The sequence below is a fragment of the Oncorhynchus mykiss genome, chromosome 1, assembly GCF_057628025.1.
Source record: "Oncorhynchus mykiss isolate SJ-2025 chromosome 1, ASM5762802v1, whole genome shotgun sequence".
Taxonomy (NCBI): Eukaryota; Metazoa; Chordata; class Actinopteri; order Salmoniformes; family Salmonidae; genus Oncorhynchus; species Oncorhynchus mykiss.
Window position 1 is genome coordinate 28,828,559 of NC_143022.1, and position 25,638 is coordinate 28,854,196.

Genomic DNA, 25,638 nt, shown 5'->3' on the forward strand with positions numbered 1-25,638 from the left:
CATTTTTATAAAAGCACAGGATTTTTTTTTACTGACAATCACAAATACACACCTGTGTTACACTTCAAAACAGTCTTTCGTCAAGCATACCATCAACAAAATGTTATATTCTACTGCATAGTGATGATAATGACAACAATGATTCTGCTACTGATGATGACGTTAAATGTAATCACATATTTCACAGATGGCTGAGGAGTCTGCTGATGATAATGAAATAAGTGAATTGTCATGACCAGAGAAAATCTGATTTATTATCACCAGGGCTATGACAATACTATTTTCCTTGGTTATTGGGTGATTTCATTAAACATAGTTAGAACAGAGATCACTGACATTAGAAGGTGAGCATATGCTCTTGGTTTCCCCTCACCATTAAGTGGGAGGGGGGGGGGGGCAAGTCACACGTTTCCAGCCAAGCCATGCACAGAGCACTGGGATATTGCCCTCTCCTTCCCACGGGCATGGTTCTGTCAATAAGCCCACTCTTGACACCCATTCCAAATGGGAACTACAAATGTGGCTCATGCGCAGAGTGCAACAGCATTATAAAAACATTCTTCTTCAGACACCTGCATACAGGTTGAAAAATCCCAGTTAGGGGTATCATCTCATGCAAGACCAAGAGAGTAATCAATCTCATCACCTGTTCATGTGAGAAAGTATATGTAGGACAAACAATAAGATAATTAAAACAACGCATAGCTGAACACCACGGCTCAATCACATGTAAGAACATTGATTATCCATTAGCAACTCACTTTGTTGAAGCTAACCATCCTATCGCCTCCCTAAAATAAATAGGCATTGAGCATGTTGCTCTATCAAGGAGAGGTAACATGGAGATCCTACTACTACAAAGGGAGGCTTACTGGATATCCTGTCTAAAAACATTGTCCCCTTGTGGTCTGAATATTGACTTTGATCTCATTTCCTTCTTATGAACAATTTTCTCTTTAATGAACCAGTCTTATAAATGTATATATTCTTTCTACAGTTTATCAGCATACACCTAATATGTTCCCCCTGTTGATGACGCTTATTATGCATTATGGTTGAACCAAAAAATTACATGTAACAAAATGTTTTAATGAAATAGGAAACAATTAAATATATATGTGAAATTGAATTAAACAATAATGTATGTTGATGCTATTATAATGTACAATATTTAATTATGTTTCCATATGATAACAATAGCCTAATATATTCAACATGCTATAAACACATTTTTTAAAACAGTTTCACTCAATTCATTCTTATTAACTTAATCATTATGACACACCACTCACTATTGTCATTGGTTGCACTAATTGCACTGTTTGTCTACATAACCTGGTTCAAGCATTCATGACTTTACCTGAAGAAGGCACCTTGAAGAAGTCACACGGAAACGTTGGTGTTTTACCCAATAAATTACTGGGAGTTTATATATGGAGTGTGCGACTCTATTTTTATAGCTCTGTCAATAAGAGAACATAGCTCAGTTATCACTCCATTATCCTATTATCCATTATCATAAATTGTAAATTGATGTAGATTTACAATTTAAATTGATGAAGATGAAATTCATAGGGTTTAATCACTGTGCAACTCAATCAAATGTATTTATAAAGCCCTTCTTACATCAGATGATATCTCAAAGTGCTGTACAGAAACCCAGCCTAAAACCCCAAACAGCAAGCAATGCAGGTGTAGAAGCACATGGCTAGGAAAAACTCCCTAGAAAGGCCAGAACCTAGGAAGAAACCTATAGAGGAACCAGGCTATGAGGGGTAGCCAGTCCTCTTCCGGCTGTGCTGGGTGGAGATTAACAGAACATGGCCAAGATGTTCAACTGAACCCTTACATAAGAACGAGACAATACAGTGCTGAATAAGACACAATCATAGAGTGAGTGACAGGGAACATACTGTTCATGTTGTGGTCGTCCATTGATATCAGGCAGCACTTTGACGTCATGGAAACCAAGGCAGAACTTGGCGATGAGGGCAATGACTATAAATGGGACACAAAGGACATGCTCAGTTTAACTATTCAAAGGAGGGGAAAGGCAAGGGGCTTTTCTGACAACATTACATAATGTCTCTACCGCCCAGTATGACCCTAAACATGCTACACTCACTCTTTCCTTTGCTCCTCCCTTCGCTAGGATGTCTCCTATGTGCATGGGCATAATCCGATTCACAACAATAAACACACCTCCATCATCGAACAGCCAGTACACATCAATGGTATTTTGATTTTCATACTGTGCTTGGACTGAAACACAGTATGAGGCATCAGGGTCTACTGTAACCAAGACAACATCCCTCTGTCAATACAATTAAAAAAAGAATTAACGTCATAGACCACAAACGGTATACTCTGAATGTTATCATACATGAATAAAACATTTGCAGGGGTGCACACAGGTGTCGACACCCCTTTCTGGGCCTCAAACCCAGGGTTAACTCCCTCCTCCGCAGCCCACACACTTCATACTGCAGGTCAAATGAGTCACTGAAAAACAGCCACAAAGACACATTAAACTTCATTCTCACTAACACATCCATAAGGAACTCATCTTTCTGATTTGACAGTGATTCACTCACTGTAGAATGCCAATGTAGTTGTCAATGCAGGATGGTCTGCTCTGTCCTCAAACTCAATCATCAAGTTTGCAGACGACACAACAGTGGTAGGCTTGATGACCAACAACGACGAGATGGCCTACAGGGAGGAGGTGAGGGCCCTTGGAGTGTGGTGTCAGGAAAATAACCTCACACTCAACGTCAACAAAACAAAGGAGATGATCGTGGACTTCAGGAAACAGCAGAGGGAGCACCCCTCTATCCACATGGAAGGAACAGTAGTGGAGAAGGTGGGAAGTTTTAAGTTCCTCGGCGTACACATCACGGACAAACTGAAATGGACAACAACCACCCGAGCCACTGCCTGTTCACCCCGCTATCATCCAGAAGGCGAGGTCAGCACAGGTGCATCAAACCTGGGACCGAGAGACTGAAAAACAGCTTCTATCTCAAGGTCATCAGACTGTTAAACAGCCATCACTAACATTGAGTGGCTGCTGTCAACATACTGACTCAAATCTCTAGCCACTTTAATAATTAAAAATTTGATGTAATAAATGTATCACTAGTCACTTTAAACAATGCCACTTTATATAATGTTTACATACCCTACATTACGCATCTCATATGTATATACTGTACTCTATACCATCTACTGCATCTTGCCTATGCCGTTCGGTCATCGCTCATCCATATATTTATATGTACATATTCTTATTCATTCCTTTACACTTGTAAGTAGTAGTAGGTAGTTGTTAGTTGTTGTGAAATTGTTAGATTACTTGTTAGATATTACTGCATGGTCGGAACTAGAAGCACAAGCATTTCATTACACTCGCACTAACATCTGCTAACCATGTGTATGTGACCAATAAAATTAGATTTTTGATTTGATTTTATGCCAGTTCCTTTTGAACCCCATCAGGAGGACATCTGACCAAACCTGCACCCTGGGGGAATAAATTATAACACATTAATTCAATCCTGCAGTATGGAACCACATGATTAACTGGATCTAGACCATTGTTCTACTAGATCTCACTACTGCAGCGATGGAGATGAGGCACATGACTGTTGCTACTGGCAGCGTCCACAGCTGAGGGAGAAGGCCCTCCCTTTTGGCACAGCAGGGTAACAGAGAGAGAGAGAGGATTGACATGTGTGGCTCAGCTACTTCGCTACTATGGCCTATTTATTGCCTTACCTCCTCACGCCATTTGCACACACTGTATATAGACTTTATTTTTTTCCCTATTGTGTTATTGACTGTACGTTTGTTTATTCCATGTGTTGTTTTTGTTTGTGTCGCACTGCTTTGCGTTATCTTGGCCAGCTCGCAGTTGTAAATGAGAACTTGTTCTCAACTAGCTTACCTGGTTAAATAAAGGTTAAATAAATAAAAAAATTACAATTAAAAAAATTATGGGTTTTGAGGAGACAAGGTAGAGAGGACGCAATTGAAATCTTCCCCCAGACTACGAGAAGTCAGGAAATAGGTTCCACATGTAAGAGAGCCAGAAGGCCTTTTAGATCTTTTGAATAAAGATTCTATAATAGTCTCGCCCGTTACCTCTCATCCTGAACTCTCAGCACTTACGTTTTTTTTAATCAACGCTGTCCAGGATCCTGAACCTGTCAGAATACAGGTAAAACAGCTGTCAATCAGAGGCCAGTGCCTGAGATGATAAACAAATTGGTTATTAGCAAGCCTATTGTGCACACTTTTGTTCAGGCAACGCCTCCACATATAAGCAGCAGCTGTCATCACGTGCGGACATATAGGAGCTTAGTATATGCCTAAATATATGAGCCGAGGCTGTTCCGATTTAACAAGGGATTACCGGTTATCAGTGGGGAAGTCCACAAAATCGCATCAAACCATATACCTGCACCTTGTCCTATAGCTTACGGACGGTAAATCATTGGATCAATGAATTTCTTTCAATGCAATTAGGTTTAAGTATAGGCCTATAGCAATTTGCAACAAAAATACATTGTCACAAAATAGCTTTACATTATTTAGCCCATCCAGCGATGACATAGCCAGTAGGCCTATGTGACTTGTCTTCAGCAGGCATACGCCCTAAATCAATGTAGCATTTGAGTTCAGCCTCAATCATTCATTTCACTAAATGGATTGGCTATGCTCTTGGCCTATTCAATTGTACCATGTAAAGAGTTGGTCCCATGTTTCATGATCCCAGAAATGTTCCATATGCACAAAATGCTTATTTCTCTCAAATGTTCTGTATAAATCTGTTTATATCCTAGTTAGTGAGCATTTCTCCTTTGCCAATCCACCTGATAGGTGTGGGATATCAAGAAGCTGACTAGACAGCATGATCATTACACAGGTACACCTTGTGCGGGGGACAGTAAAAGGACACTCTAAAATGTGCAGTTTTGTCACATAGAACATTGCCACAAATATCTCAAATTTTGAGGGAGCGTGCAATTGGCATGCTAACTGCAGGAGTGTTCACCAGAGCTGTTGCCAGAGAACTGAATGTTAATTTCCCTACCAAAAGCCACCTCCAACATAATTTTAGAGAATTTGGCAGTATGTCCAACCGGCATCACAACCGCAGACCACGTGTATGGCATTGTGTGGGCGAGCGGTTAGCTGATGTCAACATTGTGAACAGAGTGCCTCATGGTGGCGGTGGGGTTATGGTATGGACAGGCATAAGCTACGGACAACGAACACAATTGCATTTGCTCAATGACAATTTGAATGTATAGAGATACCATGACGAGATCCTGAGTTCCATTGTCATGCCATTCATCCGCAGCCATCACCTCATATTTCAGCCTGATAATGCACTGCCCCATGTTGCAAGTATCTGTACACAATTCCTGGAAGCTGAAAATGTCCCAGTTCTTCCATGGCCTGTATTCTCACCAGACATGTCACCCATTGAGCATGTTTGGGAAGCTCTGGATTGACGTGTACGACAGTGTGTTCTAGTTCCGCCAATATTCAGCAACTTCTCACAGCCATTGAAGTGGGACAACATTCCACAGGCCACAATTAACAGCCTAATCAACTCTATGTGAAGGTCATGCAAATGGTGGTCACACCAGATTCTGACGTTGTTTTTTCTGATCCATGCCCCTACCTTTTTTTATGTATCTGTGACCAAAAGATGCATATCTGCATTCCCAGTTATATGAACTGCATTAAAGAATGTTGCATTTATATTTTTGTTCAGTATATATACAGTAACTAAACCTCTATTGCACACATCTTGTTATTTTTTTAAACGTTATGATGACGTGTCCATCACAAAGGACCTGGAGAAAACTCTACCTGCTTGAAGGAGAAACAAGGTCGAGCAGTCTAAGTATCTCGTCTCGTGGGACCTTGTATTTCTGCCCCATCATTGAGACTGCAATGGGCTCAGTTTGTTGAGAATACGCGCATTTAAATACACCAACCGGCACCGCCGGTTATCTCGGAGAGCAACAATCTGCTGAATAGCAGCCATATGCTGTATTATTGTTGTTCCTCTGACGTCTGACAATGGCTTGGCGTTTATAGTGTTCCAGGTGTTTCCAATGTGTACCGACAAGATAAAGCCTAACCGTGCACTTTGGCTGCTCTATAAGTGGTCGTAGGTGTGCAAGGGTTTTAAGAGCCACGTTACTAACGAAGGCTCAGGGAAACACCTCGACTACTAAAGATACATCGTAAGATGGTTCTAACGAAGATTTTTAACGCTATATGATGGCTCTGGAAAACGGGGCACAGGGCTTGGTTAATCGTTAGAACCATTCTAACGATTAACCAAAATGATTTTGTGAAACCGGGCCCTGGTCTTTCCGCACAGTTGCCCATCGGAGTTTCAAAGCACTATAGGTCCGCAGTCAGAGTTTATATCATACCGTATTATTGATGTCGTTAATAGGCACATCACAAATGGCCAGATCCTGACATAGGCAAAACTAAAAACTGTTCTCCGTGGGTCATGACCACTGTATAGATCATTGGTCAAGACGCGCGAATTTCACAGCACCGTGGCTGACTGCGCTTGTGGTCATGTTGTCTAAGTTCGTAGGCACTGAAGCTTGTGGTGATCGGTGGCATGTTATCGCGCCTATCCACAATTATGTAGGTTACATGTTAGTCGTTAGGGTTGTGGAAGTAACTGTCTCACTGACCTAGGCCAATGTTGGACTCAGGACTGGTCACATGACCCACTTCAGTGACAGTCAATAAGCAAATCATTGGAATGAGAAACATTTTTTTGTATATATATATTGTATATATATATATATATATATATATATATGACCATTATATCTGCATAAAACAAAGACCCATTTATAATTTTCTGTGTTGTCAGGAAGACACCTATTTGCCAAAACATACAGTGCATGGGTTGAACCAGAACCGACCATTAAAAACACAACATTTGAATAATCAAATCATTATTCCGTTTATCTTTATTTAACATTTCCGTTAGACAATAAAAAAAACACAAAACAACCCGTTTATGTGTTGTTTGATTTCGGATTCAAATAAAATAAACGAGGAACAACCCTTTACTCGTTTTTTATCTTGTCATCTAATAGAAATATTAATAGGCCAAAAACTACACGGACTGTTCACCCAATACACAGGTACTGGTTGATGACTTTTTTCAAATCCAATGTATTTTACACGTTGTTTTCACGTCACAATACGTTGACAAATGACGTTGTAGCAACGTTGACTCAACAAAGGTGTGCACAGTGGGATGTTGTGCCAGCAGTCCTTTCATCGAGTCTCTCATTAACTTGCACAGTTGAGCATACTACAATACAGCTGACACTGCAGACAAGCCCTGGTACAGAAACCTCGCTATTCAAAACTCTTGATCCCCCTGACTGCATTTGCTCCAAAATATAACTTTAAAATGAATTATATCCTGAAAACATATATTTTTATCAAATGATCAAATTCCTCCTGGAATCTCCCAAAGTATCGTGTTTTTGCCTCATTGGGGAATAATTGTATTAAATCTGACACGAAATGAAGTAAAAACACATTTAATCATAATGCTTGTACATGTCATTGAAATCAAAATCACAGCAGACATTTCATCAAATTAACTGTAGGTACTCTAGTAGGTAATTTAATCTTCGGCTCCTCAAAGCTGCTTGTTGCTTGCCCTTGGCGTCTCGTTGGCAGTGGTGCAGTGCCACCCTGGTGTTGTGAAATAGCCGGGTTATAGCAGGTGTGTGGCATCGGCCTGATTCACAACACCAGCTGCAGCACACACACCTTAGAATGGATCCACCGTGGCAGAGGGAGCTCCCAGTCCATGTCTTCTCCACACACAGACTGATCTTCACTAGAGCAGGTTGTGATGTGGTGCAAAGTAAAAGCACTGTCTCAATAACAAAGGAAAGAGGATCATAGTCCGAGGAGGTAACAAACTCCAGCACAGATCCAATGATGACGGGAAGGGCTGTGAGTGAAAAGTTAAAGCACTACAGTAAAAGAGCACGCACAGTCAAGTTTGATTCTCTCCATAATGAACACAAGTCCCCTGTGGTGACAATGGGTTAAGTTTGAGAGGGAACAGCTTCAACAATCTAGTGCAGCCAAGTGAAGCAAAGACTCCCTTCTGTGTTCTCTCAGGGCATTTCCTTCCCTTCTAACCATCTGTCAATAAGTGCAGCAGTGTCACACATGACAAGACCCATCACAATGTTCTTTCAATTCAGTTATTACCTACTCGGTGTCATTTCTTCAGCTGCTGTGATATTATCATAGTTATAAAAAAAGAATGTTATCCAAAGAAACATATTGGCCTTTCTAAGGCAATCAATCCAGTATGACTAGTAGCAAAGAGACATATCATTATCATTTAATTCCTAATAGAAAGCCACCAGCAGGGATACATTTTGTCTCTGTGTGCCGTTCCATCAACGAAGAGTATACAGTGGATGTTGAATTTTCGTTCTAGCACCCACAAAATCTCATTATCAATGATTTCTCAAAATATATATTTTTAAATCGCCAGTTGAGATGGATTTTAATGTATAACACACATCTTGTGAATACTTTAATTCAAATGTTTTGCAAGCTTTTGTTCTTCGTGGACCACTGGATTATGGCTTGTGCAATGAATCCCAATTCCCTGTTGCTTCTTGACTATAGGCTATAGACTATAGACTATGTCTCAGGGATAGTTTGAGATTTTGGCAAGCCCTTTTTTCTACTTACCCAGTCAGATTTGACATTTTAGTCATTCAGCAGACGCTCTTATCCAGAACGATTTACAGTGAGTGCATATATTTCCAATACTGATGGATACGATTTTTATGCCTGCAGTTTGAGCACCATGAGTTCATCTGACTCTGGGGGGGAGGCTTCATTGCCAAAAATGTTAACTATCCCTTTTACCATAAAATAATATCAAAAGCCACAATTCATTTTTAAATTAATAATTCCAAATGAATCTAAGAGTAAAAATATTTCTTTCAGTGTTTTCTTTAAATCCAGGAGGTACTCATACCACTAATAATTTAATAGATGACCATCCATGATGCATAACAATGGAAAAAACAATAGGCAAACTGCCAAACTAAATTAAAATGAATTAAATAGTGGGGTTTATAATTAAATGAATGCATAAGAAATTAAATTGAACTGACATTTTATTTAGATTTATGAAAAAATACAAATATGGAACAACATAAGGACAAAGAAATGGGAAAAATGCTGAAAGAAATCAAATAAATCAGACAGTTGATGAGAAGGGTGGGTAATGGCTGGGGCTTTGGGGTATTCTGGAGTCAGTTCATTAGGACCTCCATCTGCACCAGCCGGGCATTGGTGTCGCCTGCCATTCGGTATGGGATAATCCCAGCAAACGTGATCAGTGCTCGAGCCTGGCTGCGCAGTTGCTGTTAACAAACACAGAAAATGCCAAAAGGGCATGTTAACATCTTAGAGTTGACAGTGAAATCAACCCTGTGTCAAAACAAGACGGTGCGGTACTCATTATTCAATGAAAAAACACATAATAGAGCAGAGGCATGTCTCTACTGCCCAGTCCATCACAACACATAGCCCCCAAAAGTCCCTCAAAGACTTAATAAAGTCCCTCCATTTTTATCCCATGGAAAGTATTGCCCTGAGAGGTCACCATCTCCTCACCGAGTCTCTGTCCTCCATGGATCTCTGTGGTCGACCAGGGGCTCCTGCTGTGGCGCCCTTCAGACGTTTGTACTGCATGAACAGGATGTTCATGGTGGCCAGGAGAACCTCCGACAAATTATGCCTGACCTGGAACAACATTCAAAGGACAATGCAGGTAAGACCGGGACCTTTGCCACCCAGAGCCCTGCTCACCCTGGCCAGCTCATTTAGTTTCACTGCTTCCTCAAACAGGCCGTTGTCCTCAAAAAGTTCTACATCTGCACCATTGAGAGCATCTTGACTGGCTGCATTACCACTTGGTATGGCAACTGCTTGGCTTCCAAGGCGCTACAGAGGGCAGTGCTTACAGCCCAGTACATCACTGGGCCGAGCTCCATGCTATCCGGAACCTCTATAGCAGGCGATATCAGAGGAAGGCCCTGCAAATGCTCAAAGACTCCAGCCACCCATGTCATAAACTGTTCCCTCTGCTACTGCACGGCAAGCAGTCGAGATGCACTACGTCTGGAACCAACAGGAGGACCCTGAAAAGCTTCTACCCACAAGCCATGAGACTGCTAAATAGTTTGTTAAATAGTTAAATAGCTACCTGGACTATCTGCATTGACCCTTTTGTACTAACTTTGACTTATCACATACGCTGATACTACCATTTACTATCTGTCAATTTTATTCCTAGTTATATGTACATATCTACGCCAATTACCTCATACCCCTGCACAATGACTCGGTACTGTATATAGCATTTGTATCTACTATTTGTTTGACTTTTCTATAATTTCTCTATTTTCTTTCTCGCGGCATTGTTGGGAAGGGTCAATAAATAACCATTTCATTGCTACTCCACACCTGTTATTTACTGAGCATGTAATCAATAAAATTAAAATAAATGGATAAAAGATTACATGTACACTTTGGATGTGTGGTGCTGCATACCGAGTGTAATTACAGTGCAGTCTCACCTCATCACTGAAATTACGGAATGCAGCGACCCTCTCCTCCACACTGTCCTGACTCAGAGGTACCAGCTTCAGTCTCTCCATAACCTGACACAAATAGAGAGAGAGAGATACAGGGGAGAAGTTAGGGACCGTTAAAGAAGAGGTCATCATAACTACTATCAGTTCCATCTGAATAAACAGCATTGTAAGCCATCAGGCAGGAAGCCCTGGGTGTCAGACTCACATCGTAGGCTTGGTCTATGTGACCAACATGGTACTCATCAAAGAAGGTCATGAGGTCCAGCAGCAGGTAGAAGGTGCTGTCCACAGACTTCTCTCCAGCAACACCCTGGGTCCGGTACCTGAAACAGAGAACAAGACCACACAGTGAAATTAGAGAGCCTCAATGGTCCACTCATCTTTTCTAACACAATTGCTTTCAGTAAGCCTATAAGATGCAATGTCAAACAAGTTCTAATTTCAGTGGTAATGCAGAATGTAGATGATGCCAGGATGTTACCGCTCAGCGATGGCAACAGCAGTGTTCTTCAGTCTCTCCTTATTGGACTGGGTGGAGCCCACTTGGGCAATAACAGGACTCAGCAGCCTGTTCATCAGCTCCAGGACCCTGTCTGGATTCTACAGATCAGAGGAGGAAAATAGAGAAATGTGAGGAGACATTTGATTTTTTTCTACTCTTCGTCTCTATCAACTCGGCCCATTCCTTCACCTAGAGTAAACCCACTGACACTGCTTGACCCCAACGTTTGCCACCCAAAGCCCTGCTCACCTTGGTCAGCTCATACAGTTTGACTGCTTCCTCAAACAGGCCCTTGTTCTCTGCCTCCAGCGCCACTTTTGTGATAATGGCTCGCGTGTCTCCGGCAAATTTATCAATCACTCCAGGCTGGGGGAGAAGCACAAGGCACAATCAGCTCTTTGAACAGCCCGAATACACATTCCCGGGTGCCGCGAGCACAATGGAAAAATCAGCAGCACTATGATTGCTTTCACAAAATGGATCATTATGCACAATGAAGTGAATAACATTTAAAGAGGGGTTTGAACTGAGTCTCTTCTCTTAAAACATACATTTATCATGAGTGAGAACAAAAGTGTGACCATTACCTTCCTGCTGCCATCTTTTTCCAGTCTTCCCAGAAGCATGTCAAACTCTCGACTCTCAATCACCAGCTCGCTAACACAGCACATAAACATGTTTTCTCCTTGGCTGTTTTTTTCATTCCTGTACCCAAAAGGAAGAGAGGATAGACAATCACATATTTGATATAAAAAAAACAACTATTATTGGATACACATTACAGCTTTTAATTAACAATAAAGGTCTGAAGGCTCTAATCAAAACTCTTTATTCTCTTAACCCCAATAGAAAGAGTAAATGACCCAACCAAGGGCATGTGTGAAAGCCTCTGTATTATTCATGGTGAACTGGATTCATGGCCCACTGGCTTATTCATGAGGCCTCATCTCTTCAATCACCCAGAAATCCCCTAACAAAGACTTAATTTTCCCTTCATACCGCCGTGCCTCCAAGTGTTATTGACACACAGTGGAGTGGTGGAGAGGTCTCCCCAACTGAGAGCAGCATCTCTTAGGAGGATGGCTGCAATGTAACTTAACGAACCGTAGGAAGTAGAAGTACTGTAGCGCTTCCCGGGGGTCTGTGGACTCAAACTTGCGTGTGTAGAGCATGAGGAGACGGATGAAGTTGAGCCGTCGGACCATAGGGGGGTCCCCAGCCTCCTGACTCACTGAAACGTAGAAAAACATTCACTTATCAGTAGCCATCAGCTTCAAAACTACAAAAGGTGTGTGACTAGAAATTAAGCAAATGTAGAGGAAGACAAACACGTAGCCTGACGTACACAGTTGTGCACTCTGTCCAGATGACTTGAGCAGCAGCCCTAGCTCGTAGAGAACCAGAGCCACGTGAACAGCATGACTGCGTAGACGCTCCACCCGGAACAGGAAGGCCACAGCAGCCTCAAACTGGGCCGTGAGGAACAGCACCTGGAAGTACAGGAACGGCTGCTGGATGGCTGAGAAGTGGGACTCTCCTGCAGATAAACTCTAAATTATTAGGATCACATTATGGGAAAGGGAATAGAACATGCTAATTGAATATATATTAATAAAGTCAGAAATGTATTTGCTCCGCATTACAAAGATTCAAAACAATTACAAACAAACCAAAACTATTCCACTTCTACTACTTCATCATCAACTTGCATTAATCCCTCTCAGTAAAGTTCATGTTCAACTAAGTAGGAAGTAAACATGAATACATCAGCCATTTTGAAAGGCAGCAAGCTTATCTATGAGTCACAGTCACCTTGTATTGCACTGTGTTGAAATGAGCGAGATAACAAGCCATGATTCATCCTTCAGGTGGGAGAGCTTTGCCTCCTTATGTCTGATAAAACTTAAGAAAAGTTTAAGTCTTAAGAGTGAACAGTGAAGCACTTCTTTATCTGAGCAGAGCAGTTCCCAGGGGGGACTGAGAAGTGGTGATATTACACAACTCTACTTTAATAGAGTCCTCCAGTCCTAGACAGTATTCTCTCTCAGAACAGAATTAGTATTGAAGGTCTATTTTTGTTCAAATTAGTAGTCTGGCTGTCATGTACCCAGAAGTGTTCTGAACTCACCGTAGTCCTCTAGAAGTTGTTTCTGTAGCTGGGCCAGTGTCAGTTTGTCCTGAGGAGCACTGCTGCCGTCGTCATCGAAGCACACCTGGTTGAGCTGTGGGCATGGAGGAAGGGACAGGTCTACGTTAATGTGAGGGCTCATTTACAATAGGCAAACCTATTTGACCTGATTCTCCCCAACTAGCGCTACGTATCATGTACAGTGGTAAAATATTAATATCCTGACTCTACAGACTGGTCATCAGGCAAGCACCTTGAGCCACAGGTAGTCCTCGGTTTTGTCGGCCACCTCTCCATGGTTGTCTGCGATGTCACACTTCCCAATGAGGCAGTAGACGGCCCTCTTGTAGGGGTCAGCGCTGTTCCTCAGCACTCTGCGGTAGTGGAGACGCAGCTTGTTCTCTGTGGCAGGGGCCAAGCTGAGGAGAGGACACAGCACAGGTCAGACAGAAAGCAGTAGACAGAAAGAGATGGAGAGAAAACGAGTACTAAGGAGATTAGATTTGATTCATATGAGCAAAGAAATCACACTGGTGCTTTGGTGTTCTGAGCCATAGAGTTACAGCACGTCAAATTCCAGGAGAAAGAGAAACGGAAAGCTAATCAGCCTTGACCAGTTTACTAACACAGCGGAGGTACATTATGTGTGAGGTTCCTACCGTCTGTCAGGGCTGTTCATATATTCCTGGAACCAGGTCTTGAAGTCTCCCAGCTGGTGCTGAGCCCGGTTCACCACCTGCATGGCAGCCCCCAGGTCCCCACAGCGCAGGCAGTAGTAGATCAGAGCCCAGACTGGGTGACCCTCCACCTCACCATCCTATTTATTATAAACACACACAGCGGAGTTAACCTGCATGTCTCTACACTACACTTAGTAAAAGCTCCAACTGGAATAGTCCAGGGCTATGTAAGGCTGGGCACAGTGCTAATGTCGTTTCTAGCAGAATGTGCTGCAGTGCGGGGGGGCAATAGTACCTGCATGCCTGGCAGAGGCCCTGGTAGCTTGATGTTGAGGAAGCTGCACACCAGCTGATAGGTGCCAGGGACTCCGCCCAGCTGGGCCTGGAGCAGGTTCCCAAACACTGTTACCATGGTGTAGTTCTTGTAGCTGCCGTAGAGGGAACACAAAGAGAAACGTTAGTGGAGGGGTAACTACATGAGTGTATTTTGCAATACATTTAGGAAGTGTTCTCATTCTAATTCTACAGCTCTCCCCTCTGACCTGTTCTCCAGGAACTGCAGGGCCTGCGTGACGAAAGCCATCTGCATGTCCACAGACGTGCGGCTCTTCAGCGTGTCTTTGGCTGGGACCAGCAGCACGTCTGTCATCCGCTTCACCATCAGCCACATATCTGACACGTTCTGTAGAGACAAACATATATACTCGTTCAGATATACACACTCGTTATCCAAAATGTCCACAACTGGCCATTGGAGAATTTACCAACCCAGCGGAAGACAAACGTAGACAGAGACAAAGGAATGTGGAATGGTTCCGTGAAGCTAACCTTGTCATCCAGGCTGTCTACCACTGAAGCACAGAGGTCTCCCAGGTTGGGCTGGACGTGTCCGTTCACTATCTTCTCATTGAAGACGTAGATCTGAGGCGGAACAAAAGCAGAGAAACACTTACAGATGGGTCAGAGGACAGAGAGGTACTGACAGACTGAATGCTGTCCGTTTCAGCACTAAGACCAGGGGGCCCTGATCCGCACCTCGGTCCCAGTCGTCCCCAGGGAACACTACGACCGCATAGAGAAGTGATGGATGATGAAAAACAGGACAAAAAGGATGAAAACGTTCAGCAGGTCATCAAAGAAGATCACAAAGAGCAGCATGATGACACCGCAGGCGATATGGCGACACATTCTGTCCTCTTTAACCAGTGGACTAAAACTCCAGTGTTCATCGAGTGACTGGGGAGGACGATACAGAGACAGGCTGACCCCTGTGAAATGGGGCACAGAAATTACCCAGCATGCCCTGGCTCTGCTAGCTAATCAATTATTTGATCTATTGCTGCCTTGTTTAGCAGGACCCCATAACTATGAAGTGAAGTGCACTACAGTGCAGCTGCATCCTGACTGAGGCTGTGCATCCATTTCAGCCCACGAGGTTCCAGGGCACTTAGCCCCAGGCTGACTGGATGTATTACAGCCTATTAAAGTCTAATATCGTCACATAGGGAAATTTATAAAATACACGAGAGAGAACGGGTTTGGTGATTCACATCTTTGAACATTTTAAGTGAGACTAATTGCAGACTGCACTTCCCTTTTTTTGCTATGTACCGTAGGTATCTCACGTTAAGTGGTGCTGCACTGCAATCAGCGTCAGGCCAAATTACTAACCTGTCGTCCATAGGCTACCTCCACGCTGTCAAGAGCACTCCGCCCAGGAGTCCCTGCGTCACTCACAAAGCTGGGCTGCAACACAAACAGACAGGGAGACGATACAAGTCATTTCACTGAACGTTAAATAGAAAGCTGCCCTGAGAGGACAGGGTAAACCTAAAAGATTGTGAATAAAAGTGTGTAGTTATGTGATGGCGAGAGAAACGAAGGGTTATCGCCTCAATCTTTGTTGCTCATAATTGTAGACGTGACCAACGTAGCGTGAAAGCCATTGTGAACAAAGCTCACGGTTGAATGCACTCGCATTATAAAATGCACGCACGTACACACAAACATTTATCCAGATCAACCATGTATTCTTGAGAACAAAAGGGACACACCCATACAATGTTCATTCCATGTATAGGGCAGTATAAATGTATATTCCATGTATAGGGCAGTATAAATGTATATTCCATGTATAGGGCAGTATAAATGTATATTCCATGTATAGGGCAGTATAAATGTATATTCCATGTATAGGGCAGTATAAATGTATATTCCATGTATAGGGCAGTATAAATGTATATTCCATGTATAGGGCAGTATAAATGTATATTCCATGTATAGGGCAGTATAAATGTATATTCCATGTATAGGGCAGTATAAATGTATATTCCATGTATAGGGCAGTATAAATGTATATTCCATGTATAGGGCAGTATAAATGTATATTCCATGTTTAGGGCAGTATAAATGTATATTCCATGTATAGGGCAGTATAAATGTATATTCCATGTATAGGGCAGTATAAATGTATATTCCATGTATAGGGCAGTATAAATGCTGTATGAGACATGGCATTATAAGAGAAGAGAGTATAGACAGCAACAACTGAACACAGAAGATAGTTTGTTTCTGGCATAGAGAGTGAACAGCAGGTCACAAATTTAAAATGTAACTGTTGGTTAATAATTCAATAAACACAGGGAAAAACAAATCCAAATCAACTCCACAGGAAAATGTGTAAGAACTACAGTTAGGAAATTATGATTACCACAGCAGTTTTCCTACTGTGCTAAATATCTGGAGCCCTGAAGGTTATCTAAACAGTTACATAAAACAAACATAGCTTTGGTAAAGACTGATAACATTGTGGGAGAACCAAACTGAATGTGCTGGATCATTATCCATTATTAAAAACAGGAGTGCTTGCCATTTATTTTATGAAAAATAAAATATTTAAGGGAAAATCTTGCAAATGGGAGGGGCCTATTGAATTCTGCAACATCCATCTGGGTTAGTAAACATTTTTGATGAGTGCGTATTTATCTCAATGTGGTCAAGTCATATATTATATGTATATAGATTATATCTGGATGTGTGCTTTATGCACTGGAGTTCATAGGGTTTATAGGACAATGATAAACATCAGATGGAGACACTGACCTCTACGTCTTGGCTGAAGTCCAGAGCATCTTCCCCTGCTCCCAGCAAGGTGTGCAGTACTCTCTGCTTCACCTGCTCCCACTGAACCAGCATGGACTCACGGTGGTACTCCTCTGCCAGGAGGAACGTCTGACAGAGAACAAGAAAAGAGAACACGTAAGTACGAAGAGAGAGAGAGAACCAATTTAATTTGGACAGACCAATTTGAAAATAATTGAGAGAACCAGGCTAGGCTGCATAAATGGGTTAGAAACCACATGATTTGTTTAAAATAGCCAACGCTGCAAAAACTCTCGCCATGGGAGATACAGTTTCTTCAGAAAGTATTCACACCCCTCGATTTCTTCCACATTTTGAATTGGTTAAATTGAGATTGTGTGTGACTGGCCTACACACAATACCCCATCCATAATATCAAAGTGGAATTATGTTTTTAGATATCATTGCAAATTAATAAAAAATGAAAAGCTGAAATGTCTTGAGTCAATAAGTATTCAACCCTTTTGTTATGGCAAGCTTAAATACGTTCAGGAGTAAAAACTTGCCTAACAAGTCACATAATAAGTTGCATGAACTCACTGTGTGCAATTGTGTTTAACAAGATTTTTTAAACGACTACCTCATCTCTGTACCCCACACATACGTAAAATTCTAAGGTCCCTCGGTCAAGCAGTGAATTTCAAACCCAGATTCAACCAAAGGCCAGGGAGGTTTTCCAATGCCTCGCAAAGGGTGGCACATATTGGCAGATGGATAAAAAAAAGCAGACATTGTATATGAGCATTTCAAAGTTATTAATTACACTTTGGATGGTGTATCAATACACCCAGTCACTACAAAGATACAGGCGTCCTAACTCAGTTGCCGGAGAGGAAGGAAACCGCTCAGCGATGTCACCAAGAGGCCAATGGTGACTTAAAACAGTTAGTTTTCTTCAATCACAGCCATTTGATTTGATTTGATTTAAACTCTGAGGATGGATCAACAACATTGTACTTACTCCACAATACTAACCTAAATGACAGAGTGAAAAGAAGGAAGTACATGTACAGAATAAAAATATTCCAAAACACACATCCTGTTTGCAATAAGGCACTAAAGTAAAACTACAAAAATATGGCAAAGAAATTCACTTTATGTCCTGAATACAAAGCGTTATGTTTGGGGAAAATCCAACAACATTTCACTGAGTACCACTCCTCATATTTTCAAGCATGGTGGTGGCTGCATCATGTTATGGATATGCATGTCATCGGCAAGGACTAGGGAGTTTTTTAGGATAAAATGAATTGGAATAGAGATAAGCACAGGCAAAATCCTAGAGGAAAACCTGGTTCTGCTATCCAAGTCCACCTTTCAGCAGGTCATTAACCTACAACAAGGACAAATATACACTTGAGTTGCTTTCCAAGAGAAATGTTCTTGAGTGGCCTAGTCACAGTTTTGACTTAAATCAGCATGAAAAATCTATGAAAAGACTTTGCTGTCTAGCAATGATCAACAACCAACTTGACAGAGCTTGAAGAATCTTTAAAGAATAATGTGCAAATATTGTCCAATCCAGGTGTGCAACGCTTTAGAGACTTAACCAAAAAAAACCTCACAGCTGTAATCACTGCCAAATGTGATTCTAACATGTATTGTCTCAGGAGTGTGAATACCTATGTAAATGAGATATTTCTGTATTTAATTTGCAATAAATGTACCAACATTTCTAAAAACATGTTTTCACTTTGTCATTATGGGGTATTAGGTATAGATGAATGAGAAAAACAAAAACAAAATACGTTTCTATTCAGGCTATAACACAAAATGTGCAATAAGTCAAGGGGTATGAATACTTTCTGAAGGCACTTTATCTGTGCACAATAAACACCTCCAATCACCCATGCAGGCATCCTGGGGCCCCACACAGTAAAAGTGAGATCTGGGACTATTCTGGCTCTTCAAACTGGCTCACGCCCTGTGATGCCTGGGTGGGTGGAGGGATGGGATTGTGACGCTAAAGTGGGTCTGCATTTACGGCTGGTCCAGATTTAGCCAAGAACCGATTAGAATCCAGAGACCTTATCTATCTCAATCCCACTGGGACAGTGGATGCTAATTAGAACTGTTCCTAATTAAACCTGGTCTGAACTCATGCAGAGGAAACCATTTTAGAAAGATAATAGGCAAAGGGTTTATATTGGTACAAGGTGAACAAGTCATGATTGACAACACAGGGTACGGGTTTATTATTTTTATTAAAAAGTGTGAGACAGATTGCAACTATAGCCTATTCAGGAGAACATTTGGTATGTCAAGATGTCATGGAGGGAAACCTCTGGCTATACAAGAGCAGAGTGTGAGATTTATCAATATGAAGGTTTGCTTGAGCCGGTGCGTAGATTTACGCATAGCCATGACCAGTGGTGGAATAAAATAACTGCTTGTCAAGCGTAGGATGTGGAAAATATTTGTGAGAGTTAATTGTATTTTCATTGTGACCATATCAGTGCATTTGTTACAATAATACTCCCTATAAAGTACAGTCATTTGTTAAATTAGTGGCACATATGAAAGTTAAACTTTATGAAATACTACAAAAGACTGAGATAATGAGAAATGGAATGAGAGATGGCTGATTTTGCTCGGTTGGAAGATTTAGCACACGCTGCATTTTGCAGAGTGAGCGTTTTTAGAAACAGGTAGGACTATTTTTGCAGAAACGACAGATTGGCTCATCAGATATCGTTTCCCAAAAACAATCTTATAGGATCCTTGCGAGGATTTAAAACCCATTTAGAAAGGCCAGTCCGGTAAACATCAAAGTGTTATCTACCCTCAGGTTTTTGGCAACGGGCACTTTTCAGCGGGAGCTTGCCCATCGGCATCTCACATCCCTTGATGAACCAATGTTTTGTATGCAATAACATACAACCCGCAACATACAATTTCCATAAACCAAAGCACAACAGGGGTTTCTTTGCCACCAATGGGTTCCCAAATACGAACGGCGCAATAGACGGCACCCATATCGCCATTAAAGAGCCATCCCAAAACGAGTTAAAACTATGAACAGAAAAGGCTTCCACTCAATGTGCAGGTGACGTGATACGCAATAAAACGTTGCTGAATGTGTTGGCCAGGTGGAACGCACAACTCGTTCATTTTGCAAAACAGCCATGCTGGTCTATACGCCTACAGGAGGGTGCTGTTGAGGATGAATGGCATATTGGCGAGTGTTGCCTACTCATTTGAAGTATATTGCCATTGGTAAAGCAACTTAGAACTGTCTTAATGGTCCTCTCTTTGTAGCTTTATTACATTTTACTGGTCAAACAACTGGGCGAGTGAAATAAAACCTTTTTGTTGTATTCAATCTCTGACACTAGCACCTCTATTTCAGTCTCGGAAAAGTGATTTTTTTAATAGCTTTTTGGGGTTGTGCCGTTGTAGGCTATTTCATGGTACAGCGTTGTATATTCCCACAGGTTTAAAGGGATGACTGTCTATATGGTTAATTAGGGGCGTTTCGAAATGCTAATAGCCTAGGTTGTGCAAACAATTGGTATTTATCAACAGATCTCCTACCAGTGTGCGTATGATGCTCATAGGATTGTTTGACAAATCACACCTTTTCTGTGTACGAACAATCTAATTTCCTTCCGTAAGTAGTATTTTAGAATAGTTTCAACGCAATATTGATAAATGAAGCCCCAGGTATGTTAAAGCCAAATGGGATTATTAGATGTGAACATGGGGTGCAGAGAGGGTGTGGTCATGGCAAACCAGTCAGCCAAGAGAGTGCCACTTACCCTGCGACGTGACTCCTCGATTGCAGAGAGCAGCGCATTGTCCCTCTCATTCTTCAGAAAGCCCTGGAAAGACAGAAATGCTGGAGGTTAGAATGGCTTTAACCAACATTCCACTTGACCACAGTCAGTCATGCTAGCTGCAAGGGCTAACTAAGGAGAAGAACTATCATCATGAACGCTGTGCTAAAAATGAGAGGCCAGCAATCAGGGCTTAGCAACTTCATGTTCTTAGTAGCCGTAGAAGCCTCCTCCTGACCTGACATTCTAACCACTCAAAAATAACTCCTGTTACGTATCTTGTCAAGCGTTAAGCCATTTTCATGCTCCATCCCATCCCCACAAACCCAGAGCCCATCTCAAGGCATTTTACAGCTAATTCAACGAAGCCTGACTGATGATGAGCACCAGTCGATTAGACGCACCGCACCTGGCCCTTTGTCCTCGTATCATCCCATCTTCAATTTCCTACCTTAGGGAACAAACTCCACAGTGGGCTGAGATTCATCAGCATCTACATTCAACTGACTAACATGATATAAAAGAGACGGATGGATGCATCTTGAAGAGACTAAAATGTTCGTCTGTCTGCTGTCTCACTTCCTTAAGGGGTCAAAATGGTGATATAACAAGCCTACCTTTCAGTACCAAAATACAATAAAAATGCCATTACTATTGCAATACCTACATACAAGGAACTCAAATTGACATATTGTTTTGTCATGTTAGTCATGGGTTTAATTCATGAGCAAATTTGCACACAGCTGTGTAGGTGCACGTAGACTGTGCTCACCATCTCACATAGAGTAAGCGAATTAATGTACACTTTGGCACGCACAGAGAAACATCAGCCTCCACTCCTTCCGATGTCCGAAGAGAAAGAGAAAACATTTTGTACCCAGAACAGGCAGAACCGCCCTCGTAGTGGACGTTGCCACAAGGCAGCCTGCCAGCCCGAGAGGTGGGGGGAATAAAACTCACCCACCCAGACACAGAGCAATGTAAAAGAGGGCGGTGGTTGAGGGGTCAATGCATCTAAACTAGGGTGGGGTTAGAAGCAAAGAATAAGATATAGCCTACTAAAAAAAGGGTGGTGCTGAATCGTCCATAGAGCCATCGCGGATCGTTAGGAAACCAAATTCCAGCCCATGAATGAATGGTACCAGTGGTGACCAGCTTGCCACAATGACACAGATACCCTGATAGTCAGCACAATGGATGTCACTCTCACTACGCCCATTCTCTGTGATCGTGGACACTGGCTTTAACAACTAGGCTAAATGCCAGCCACACCCTTTTACAATGGGAGGACATTTATTTGCCTTAAAAATCTGATAATTTAGTCTATCGTTGTCTTCCATATTCCATAAGTCTGCTACAGAGGAATAACCAACAGACAATCTCATGCCTTTTAGAGTGGAATTTCCTTTTATGCAGACAAGACATTTTTAAAGCTGAAAAGGGTAATGTCATACTTTAGTCTGCGATTAAGGCCTGCAATTCACAATGGCACACATTTACACTTCCTCGCACAGCAATAGGAGATACTATTGAAATATGTAAAAAAAAAAAAAAATAAACGGTAGAACTGGCGAAAAAAAGAAAAGAGCAAATGGAAGCCTAATGGATTTCGTATTTTCCAGGTGTCAGTATGATATATATATATAGTAGTCTATCCCCTTCTCTCAGATAATGGGCCTTTTCCTGCAGACTGTCTCGGCACCTGTCATCTCTAGGAGGGACCGCGCAGCATCCCGTCCAGCCCTCCCCACCTCACCTCTCCCTGCCTCAGCCCCTCCCCCTTCGCCACAGGCTCAAACCTTCCCCACAGGCTCAAACCCTCCCCACAGGCTCAAACCCTCGCCCCAGTCTGTCCAATCCATCACATCACCAGACATCAGAGTGGCAGCAGTCCGCATCTTGACTGACAGCTATAAATTATCATTGACTTATTACTTCAGCAGCCGACCGTCAAATGACAAGTGTAAATGAACAGTGCGGAGAGTGCGAGAGGAGGGGGGAGGCTGAGGCTTTTCAGTATCGCAAGCAATAAGAGCAGTACCTATCCTCTATTAAAAAGATAAATCAAAGGAAGATTTCCTGCTATATCTTGCCAATTAAATTTCTTGCTCAGTCATTGTGCTCGGTCCTCCCATCGTCTGTGGCAGAGAAAGGAGCGCCCCCCTCAGGAGATTCTGCTCTCCAAACGAAACAGGTTCTACCCAGTTTGCACCCTAAGAGCTGACAATGGAGCTATTTATATACTAGGAGAGCTCAGGTCAAGTCTCCAAACACAGCAAGACACACAGAGAATACATCTGAATAAATGTATACATTTCCTAGTGAACTGGCATTATGTGGAAGAATATAACAGAGTACCAAGATTAGGCTATGCTTTTCATTCTATGGTTTCCAGAAAGTGAAGGGTCAAAAGGGAGGGGGGAACTTATCCGCATTTTTATTTTTTTAATTTAAAAACCGTACACTTTAGGCTATCATTTCAAATGTAGGTTCTAAACTCCCTGAGTAACGGACAAAGAAGCTGTAAACTCCCTGGATCTTTTATTCATGGCATATATCCAGCCAAATACACATGTGCAGTATGTAACATATATAGCCAGCTGGTCTGACTCGAGAACCTTCTCCTACATAATTGTAGGTCCCTCAATTTGTGTGGCGTATGCATACGATTTCGCAAGAACAGAAAACATTCACTATAGTTCACTAAAGTAGAACTCAAGAAAAAAAAATAGGAATAGGAATAAATGTACATGTAACACATGGACCATATCACGGTGCTGATTCGTGTCACATACATACAATTCTTCCCAGGGCTCAGTCAAACGAGCAGTCTAAAGGTTCACAAATCATAGTGATTTTACTGTGTCTGTACATAGTTACAACATCACACACAGAAAGCATTCTAGAACATCTTAAAATCAATTCTCTATCATCTGGATTTACATGTTGAATTCTATGTTTCATCCTTTTCCCTTAGTTCTGCATGTAATGTACTGATGCTCAGCAGTTCCAGAGATACAAAGAAAAAAGTGTGATGGGTCAGTAGCTGAAAACCTGCATCTTCATTTACTCTGTGACAATGAGCGGAGCAGGGGAGGTGAAACCCCACCCTTATGCCACCACTTCCTGTGTGGAGAATAAGCATTCATATAACTGACCATCACCATCTTCATAGTCACAGACAAAGATGGTGACAGAGTGAGAGAGGAAAGAGAAGAAGGTGACAGACAGATCGTGACAGAGACAGAGCAGATGTACAAACGCAGAGTGTCTGTGTGTGGAGGCAATACTCACTCATGCTGTGGCTCAGCCTGCCAGGCAGGGAGAGAGAGGAGAGGTGCAGGTAACCAGGTGTAGACAGACCTATGCCTGACACTAAACACACAGCCGTCTCCATCTGAAGAACTGAGCAGGCGCCATTCTGGGGCGTTTTCGGACCATCCTCTGACAGGCCCGCATCGCAGACGCTGCACCTTCCTCACCCAATGTGGGCCACCGGTGTGAACCCAGAGATGTGCCACATGAAGGGTTACTGTAGGCTGTTTTATTGTTGGAGGACTATACCAAGTCAGCCCTCAGACGCAGGGGGGAGATCAAGGAGGAGTAATTGCTCAACCTCACAGGCCTTCCTCTCTCTATCAGCAGATCCTCCCCCGCCGCCTGCTTCTTTCCAGCATCCATGCCGTCCTCTTCTCTCAGTGCCACTCATTTCTTCCTTCTTTTTTTTTTATACATCTATGCATCCTTCCCCTTTTCCTCCTCCCCTAGCGCAATGCAATTATGGTAATGGTTTTTCTCCCCTCTGCTGATGGCTTCCGACATCCTGTCCAGAAATTGGGCTAATAATCCTCTTAAGGAGTCATGTTTAGTTAATGAGAAGGGTGCAGTGGCTTCTCAGGGGGGCATACAGAGTACACAGCTGCACAGACCAGACATGCTGCACATGTGAAGCTATTTAACCAAAGTCTGCTGTAGCAGCAGCTGCGCTTATCAGACTGTCCAGAGAATACATGCCATCACTGTAGCTGCTCTCAGAGAAAGATGGGGGAGGGAGAGAAAGAGGGGGAGGGAGAGAAAGCAGGAACAGAAAAAGATGGAATTGAAAAACTGGGAAAGAGAGAAAGACACTTCTCCTTTTCGCCATTTTATCATTGGACTGTGATCCAGCTCTCTTTCCATGCCTTTCTCGCCTCTATTCGATCTTCATTTCAGTTACATTCTGTCAATTTTCTCTTCTTTCTCTGTATCTTTCCCTTGGATATGTCTATCACCCCTTTCTCACTCTCATTCTTTCTTCATCTCCATCCTCACTGATGTGAGCCATGCCTCAACACATACAAATATAACAAATGTAAAAAAGGTGGGCTTTATACACATACCTTAAACTTAAATGTGGGAAATCATATGCATTACCACCCAAATATACTACAGACATCATTCACACCCCAATTCCTCTGTGAGCCACCCACAGAGATAAGAGCGGCTACGCCTCATCAGCATCCAGCATTTCCTTTGTCTTCTTAAGCTTCCCTTTGAGCACTTGAACATACAGTACTACACAGTGAAATCACACTCAATGTAAAGAATACCACACAATATTATTACCAGTGCCTAGGCTACTGAAAAGACTAAGCTATGAATGCAGTGCAGACAATAGGGAAAATACCATTCAGTTCCACTGACTGCACATAGGCTACCACATACA

The 25,638-nt window shown here is 42.3% G+C and overlaps 1 protein-coding gene across 4 annotated transcripts in view; it reads right to left on the bottom strand.

The window, feature by feature from the left end:
• Nucleotides 1–9,203: 9,203 nt before the first annotated feature.
• Nucleotides 9,204–25,638, bottom strand: part of LOC110520211 (nuclear pore complex protein Nup93) — a 43,952-nt gene continuing 27,517 nt past the window's right edge. For 2 of the 4 annotated variants that reach the window (XM_090219931.1, XM_021597382.3), the window contains exons 4-21: nucleotides 20,916–20,978; nucleotides 17,119–17,247; nucleotides 15,688–15,762; nucleotides 14,845–14,937; nucleotides 14,559–14,698; nucleotides 14,312–14,444; nucleotides 13,996–14,153; nucleotides 13,590–13,755; nucleotides 13,337–13,430; nucleotides 12,554–12,745; nucleotides 12,313–12,439; nucleotides 11,796–11,913; nucleotides 11,458–11,574; nucleotides 11,188–11,306; nucleotides 10,912–11,029; nucleotides 10,689–10,772; nucleotides 9,724–9,852; nucleotides 9,204–9,470 (exon numbers count right to left, since the gene is read on the bottom strand). In XM_090219931.1, coding sequence (XP_090076057.1) covers nucleotides 9,360–9,470; nucleotides 9,724–9,852; nucleotides 10,689–10,772; nucleotides 10,912–11,029; nucleotides 11,188–11,306; nucleotides 11,458–11,574; nucleotides 11,796–11,913; nucleotides 12,313–12,439; nucleotides 12,554–12,745; nucleotides 13,337–13,430; nucleotides 13,590–13,755; nucleotides 13,996–14,153; nucleotides 14,312–14,444; nucleotides 14,559–14,698; nucleotides 14,845–14,937; nucleotides 15,688–15,762; nucleotides 17,119–17,247; nucleotides 20,916–20,978 — 2,166 coding nt within the window. In that variant the 3' untranslated portion in view covers nucleotides 9,204–9,359. Of the gene's footprint in view, nucleotides 9,471–9,723; nucleotides 9,853–10,688; nucleotides 10,773–10,911; nucleotides 11,030–11,187; nucleotides 11,307–11,457; nucleotides 11,575–11,795; nucleotides 11,914–12,312; nucleotides 12,440–12,553; nucleotides 12,746–13,336; nucleotides 13,431–13,589; nucleotides 13,756–13,995; nucleotides 14,154–14,311; nucleotides 14,445–14,558; nucleotides 14,699–14,844; nucleotides 14,938–15,687; nucleotides 15,763–17,118; nucleotides 17,248–20,915; nucleotides 20,979–21,705; nucleotides 23,073–24,227; nucleotides 24,637–25,638 lie in introns of those variants that run through there. The other 2 variants (XM_021597398.3, XM_090220031.1) reach the window with 2 other exon arrangements.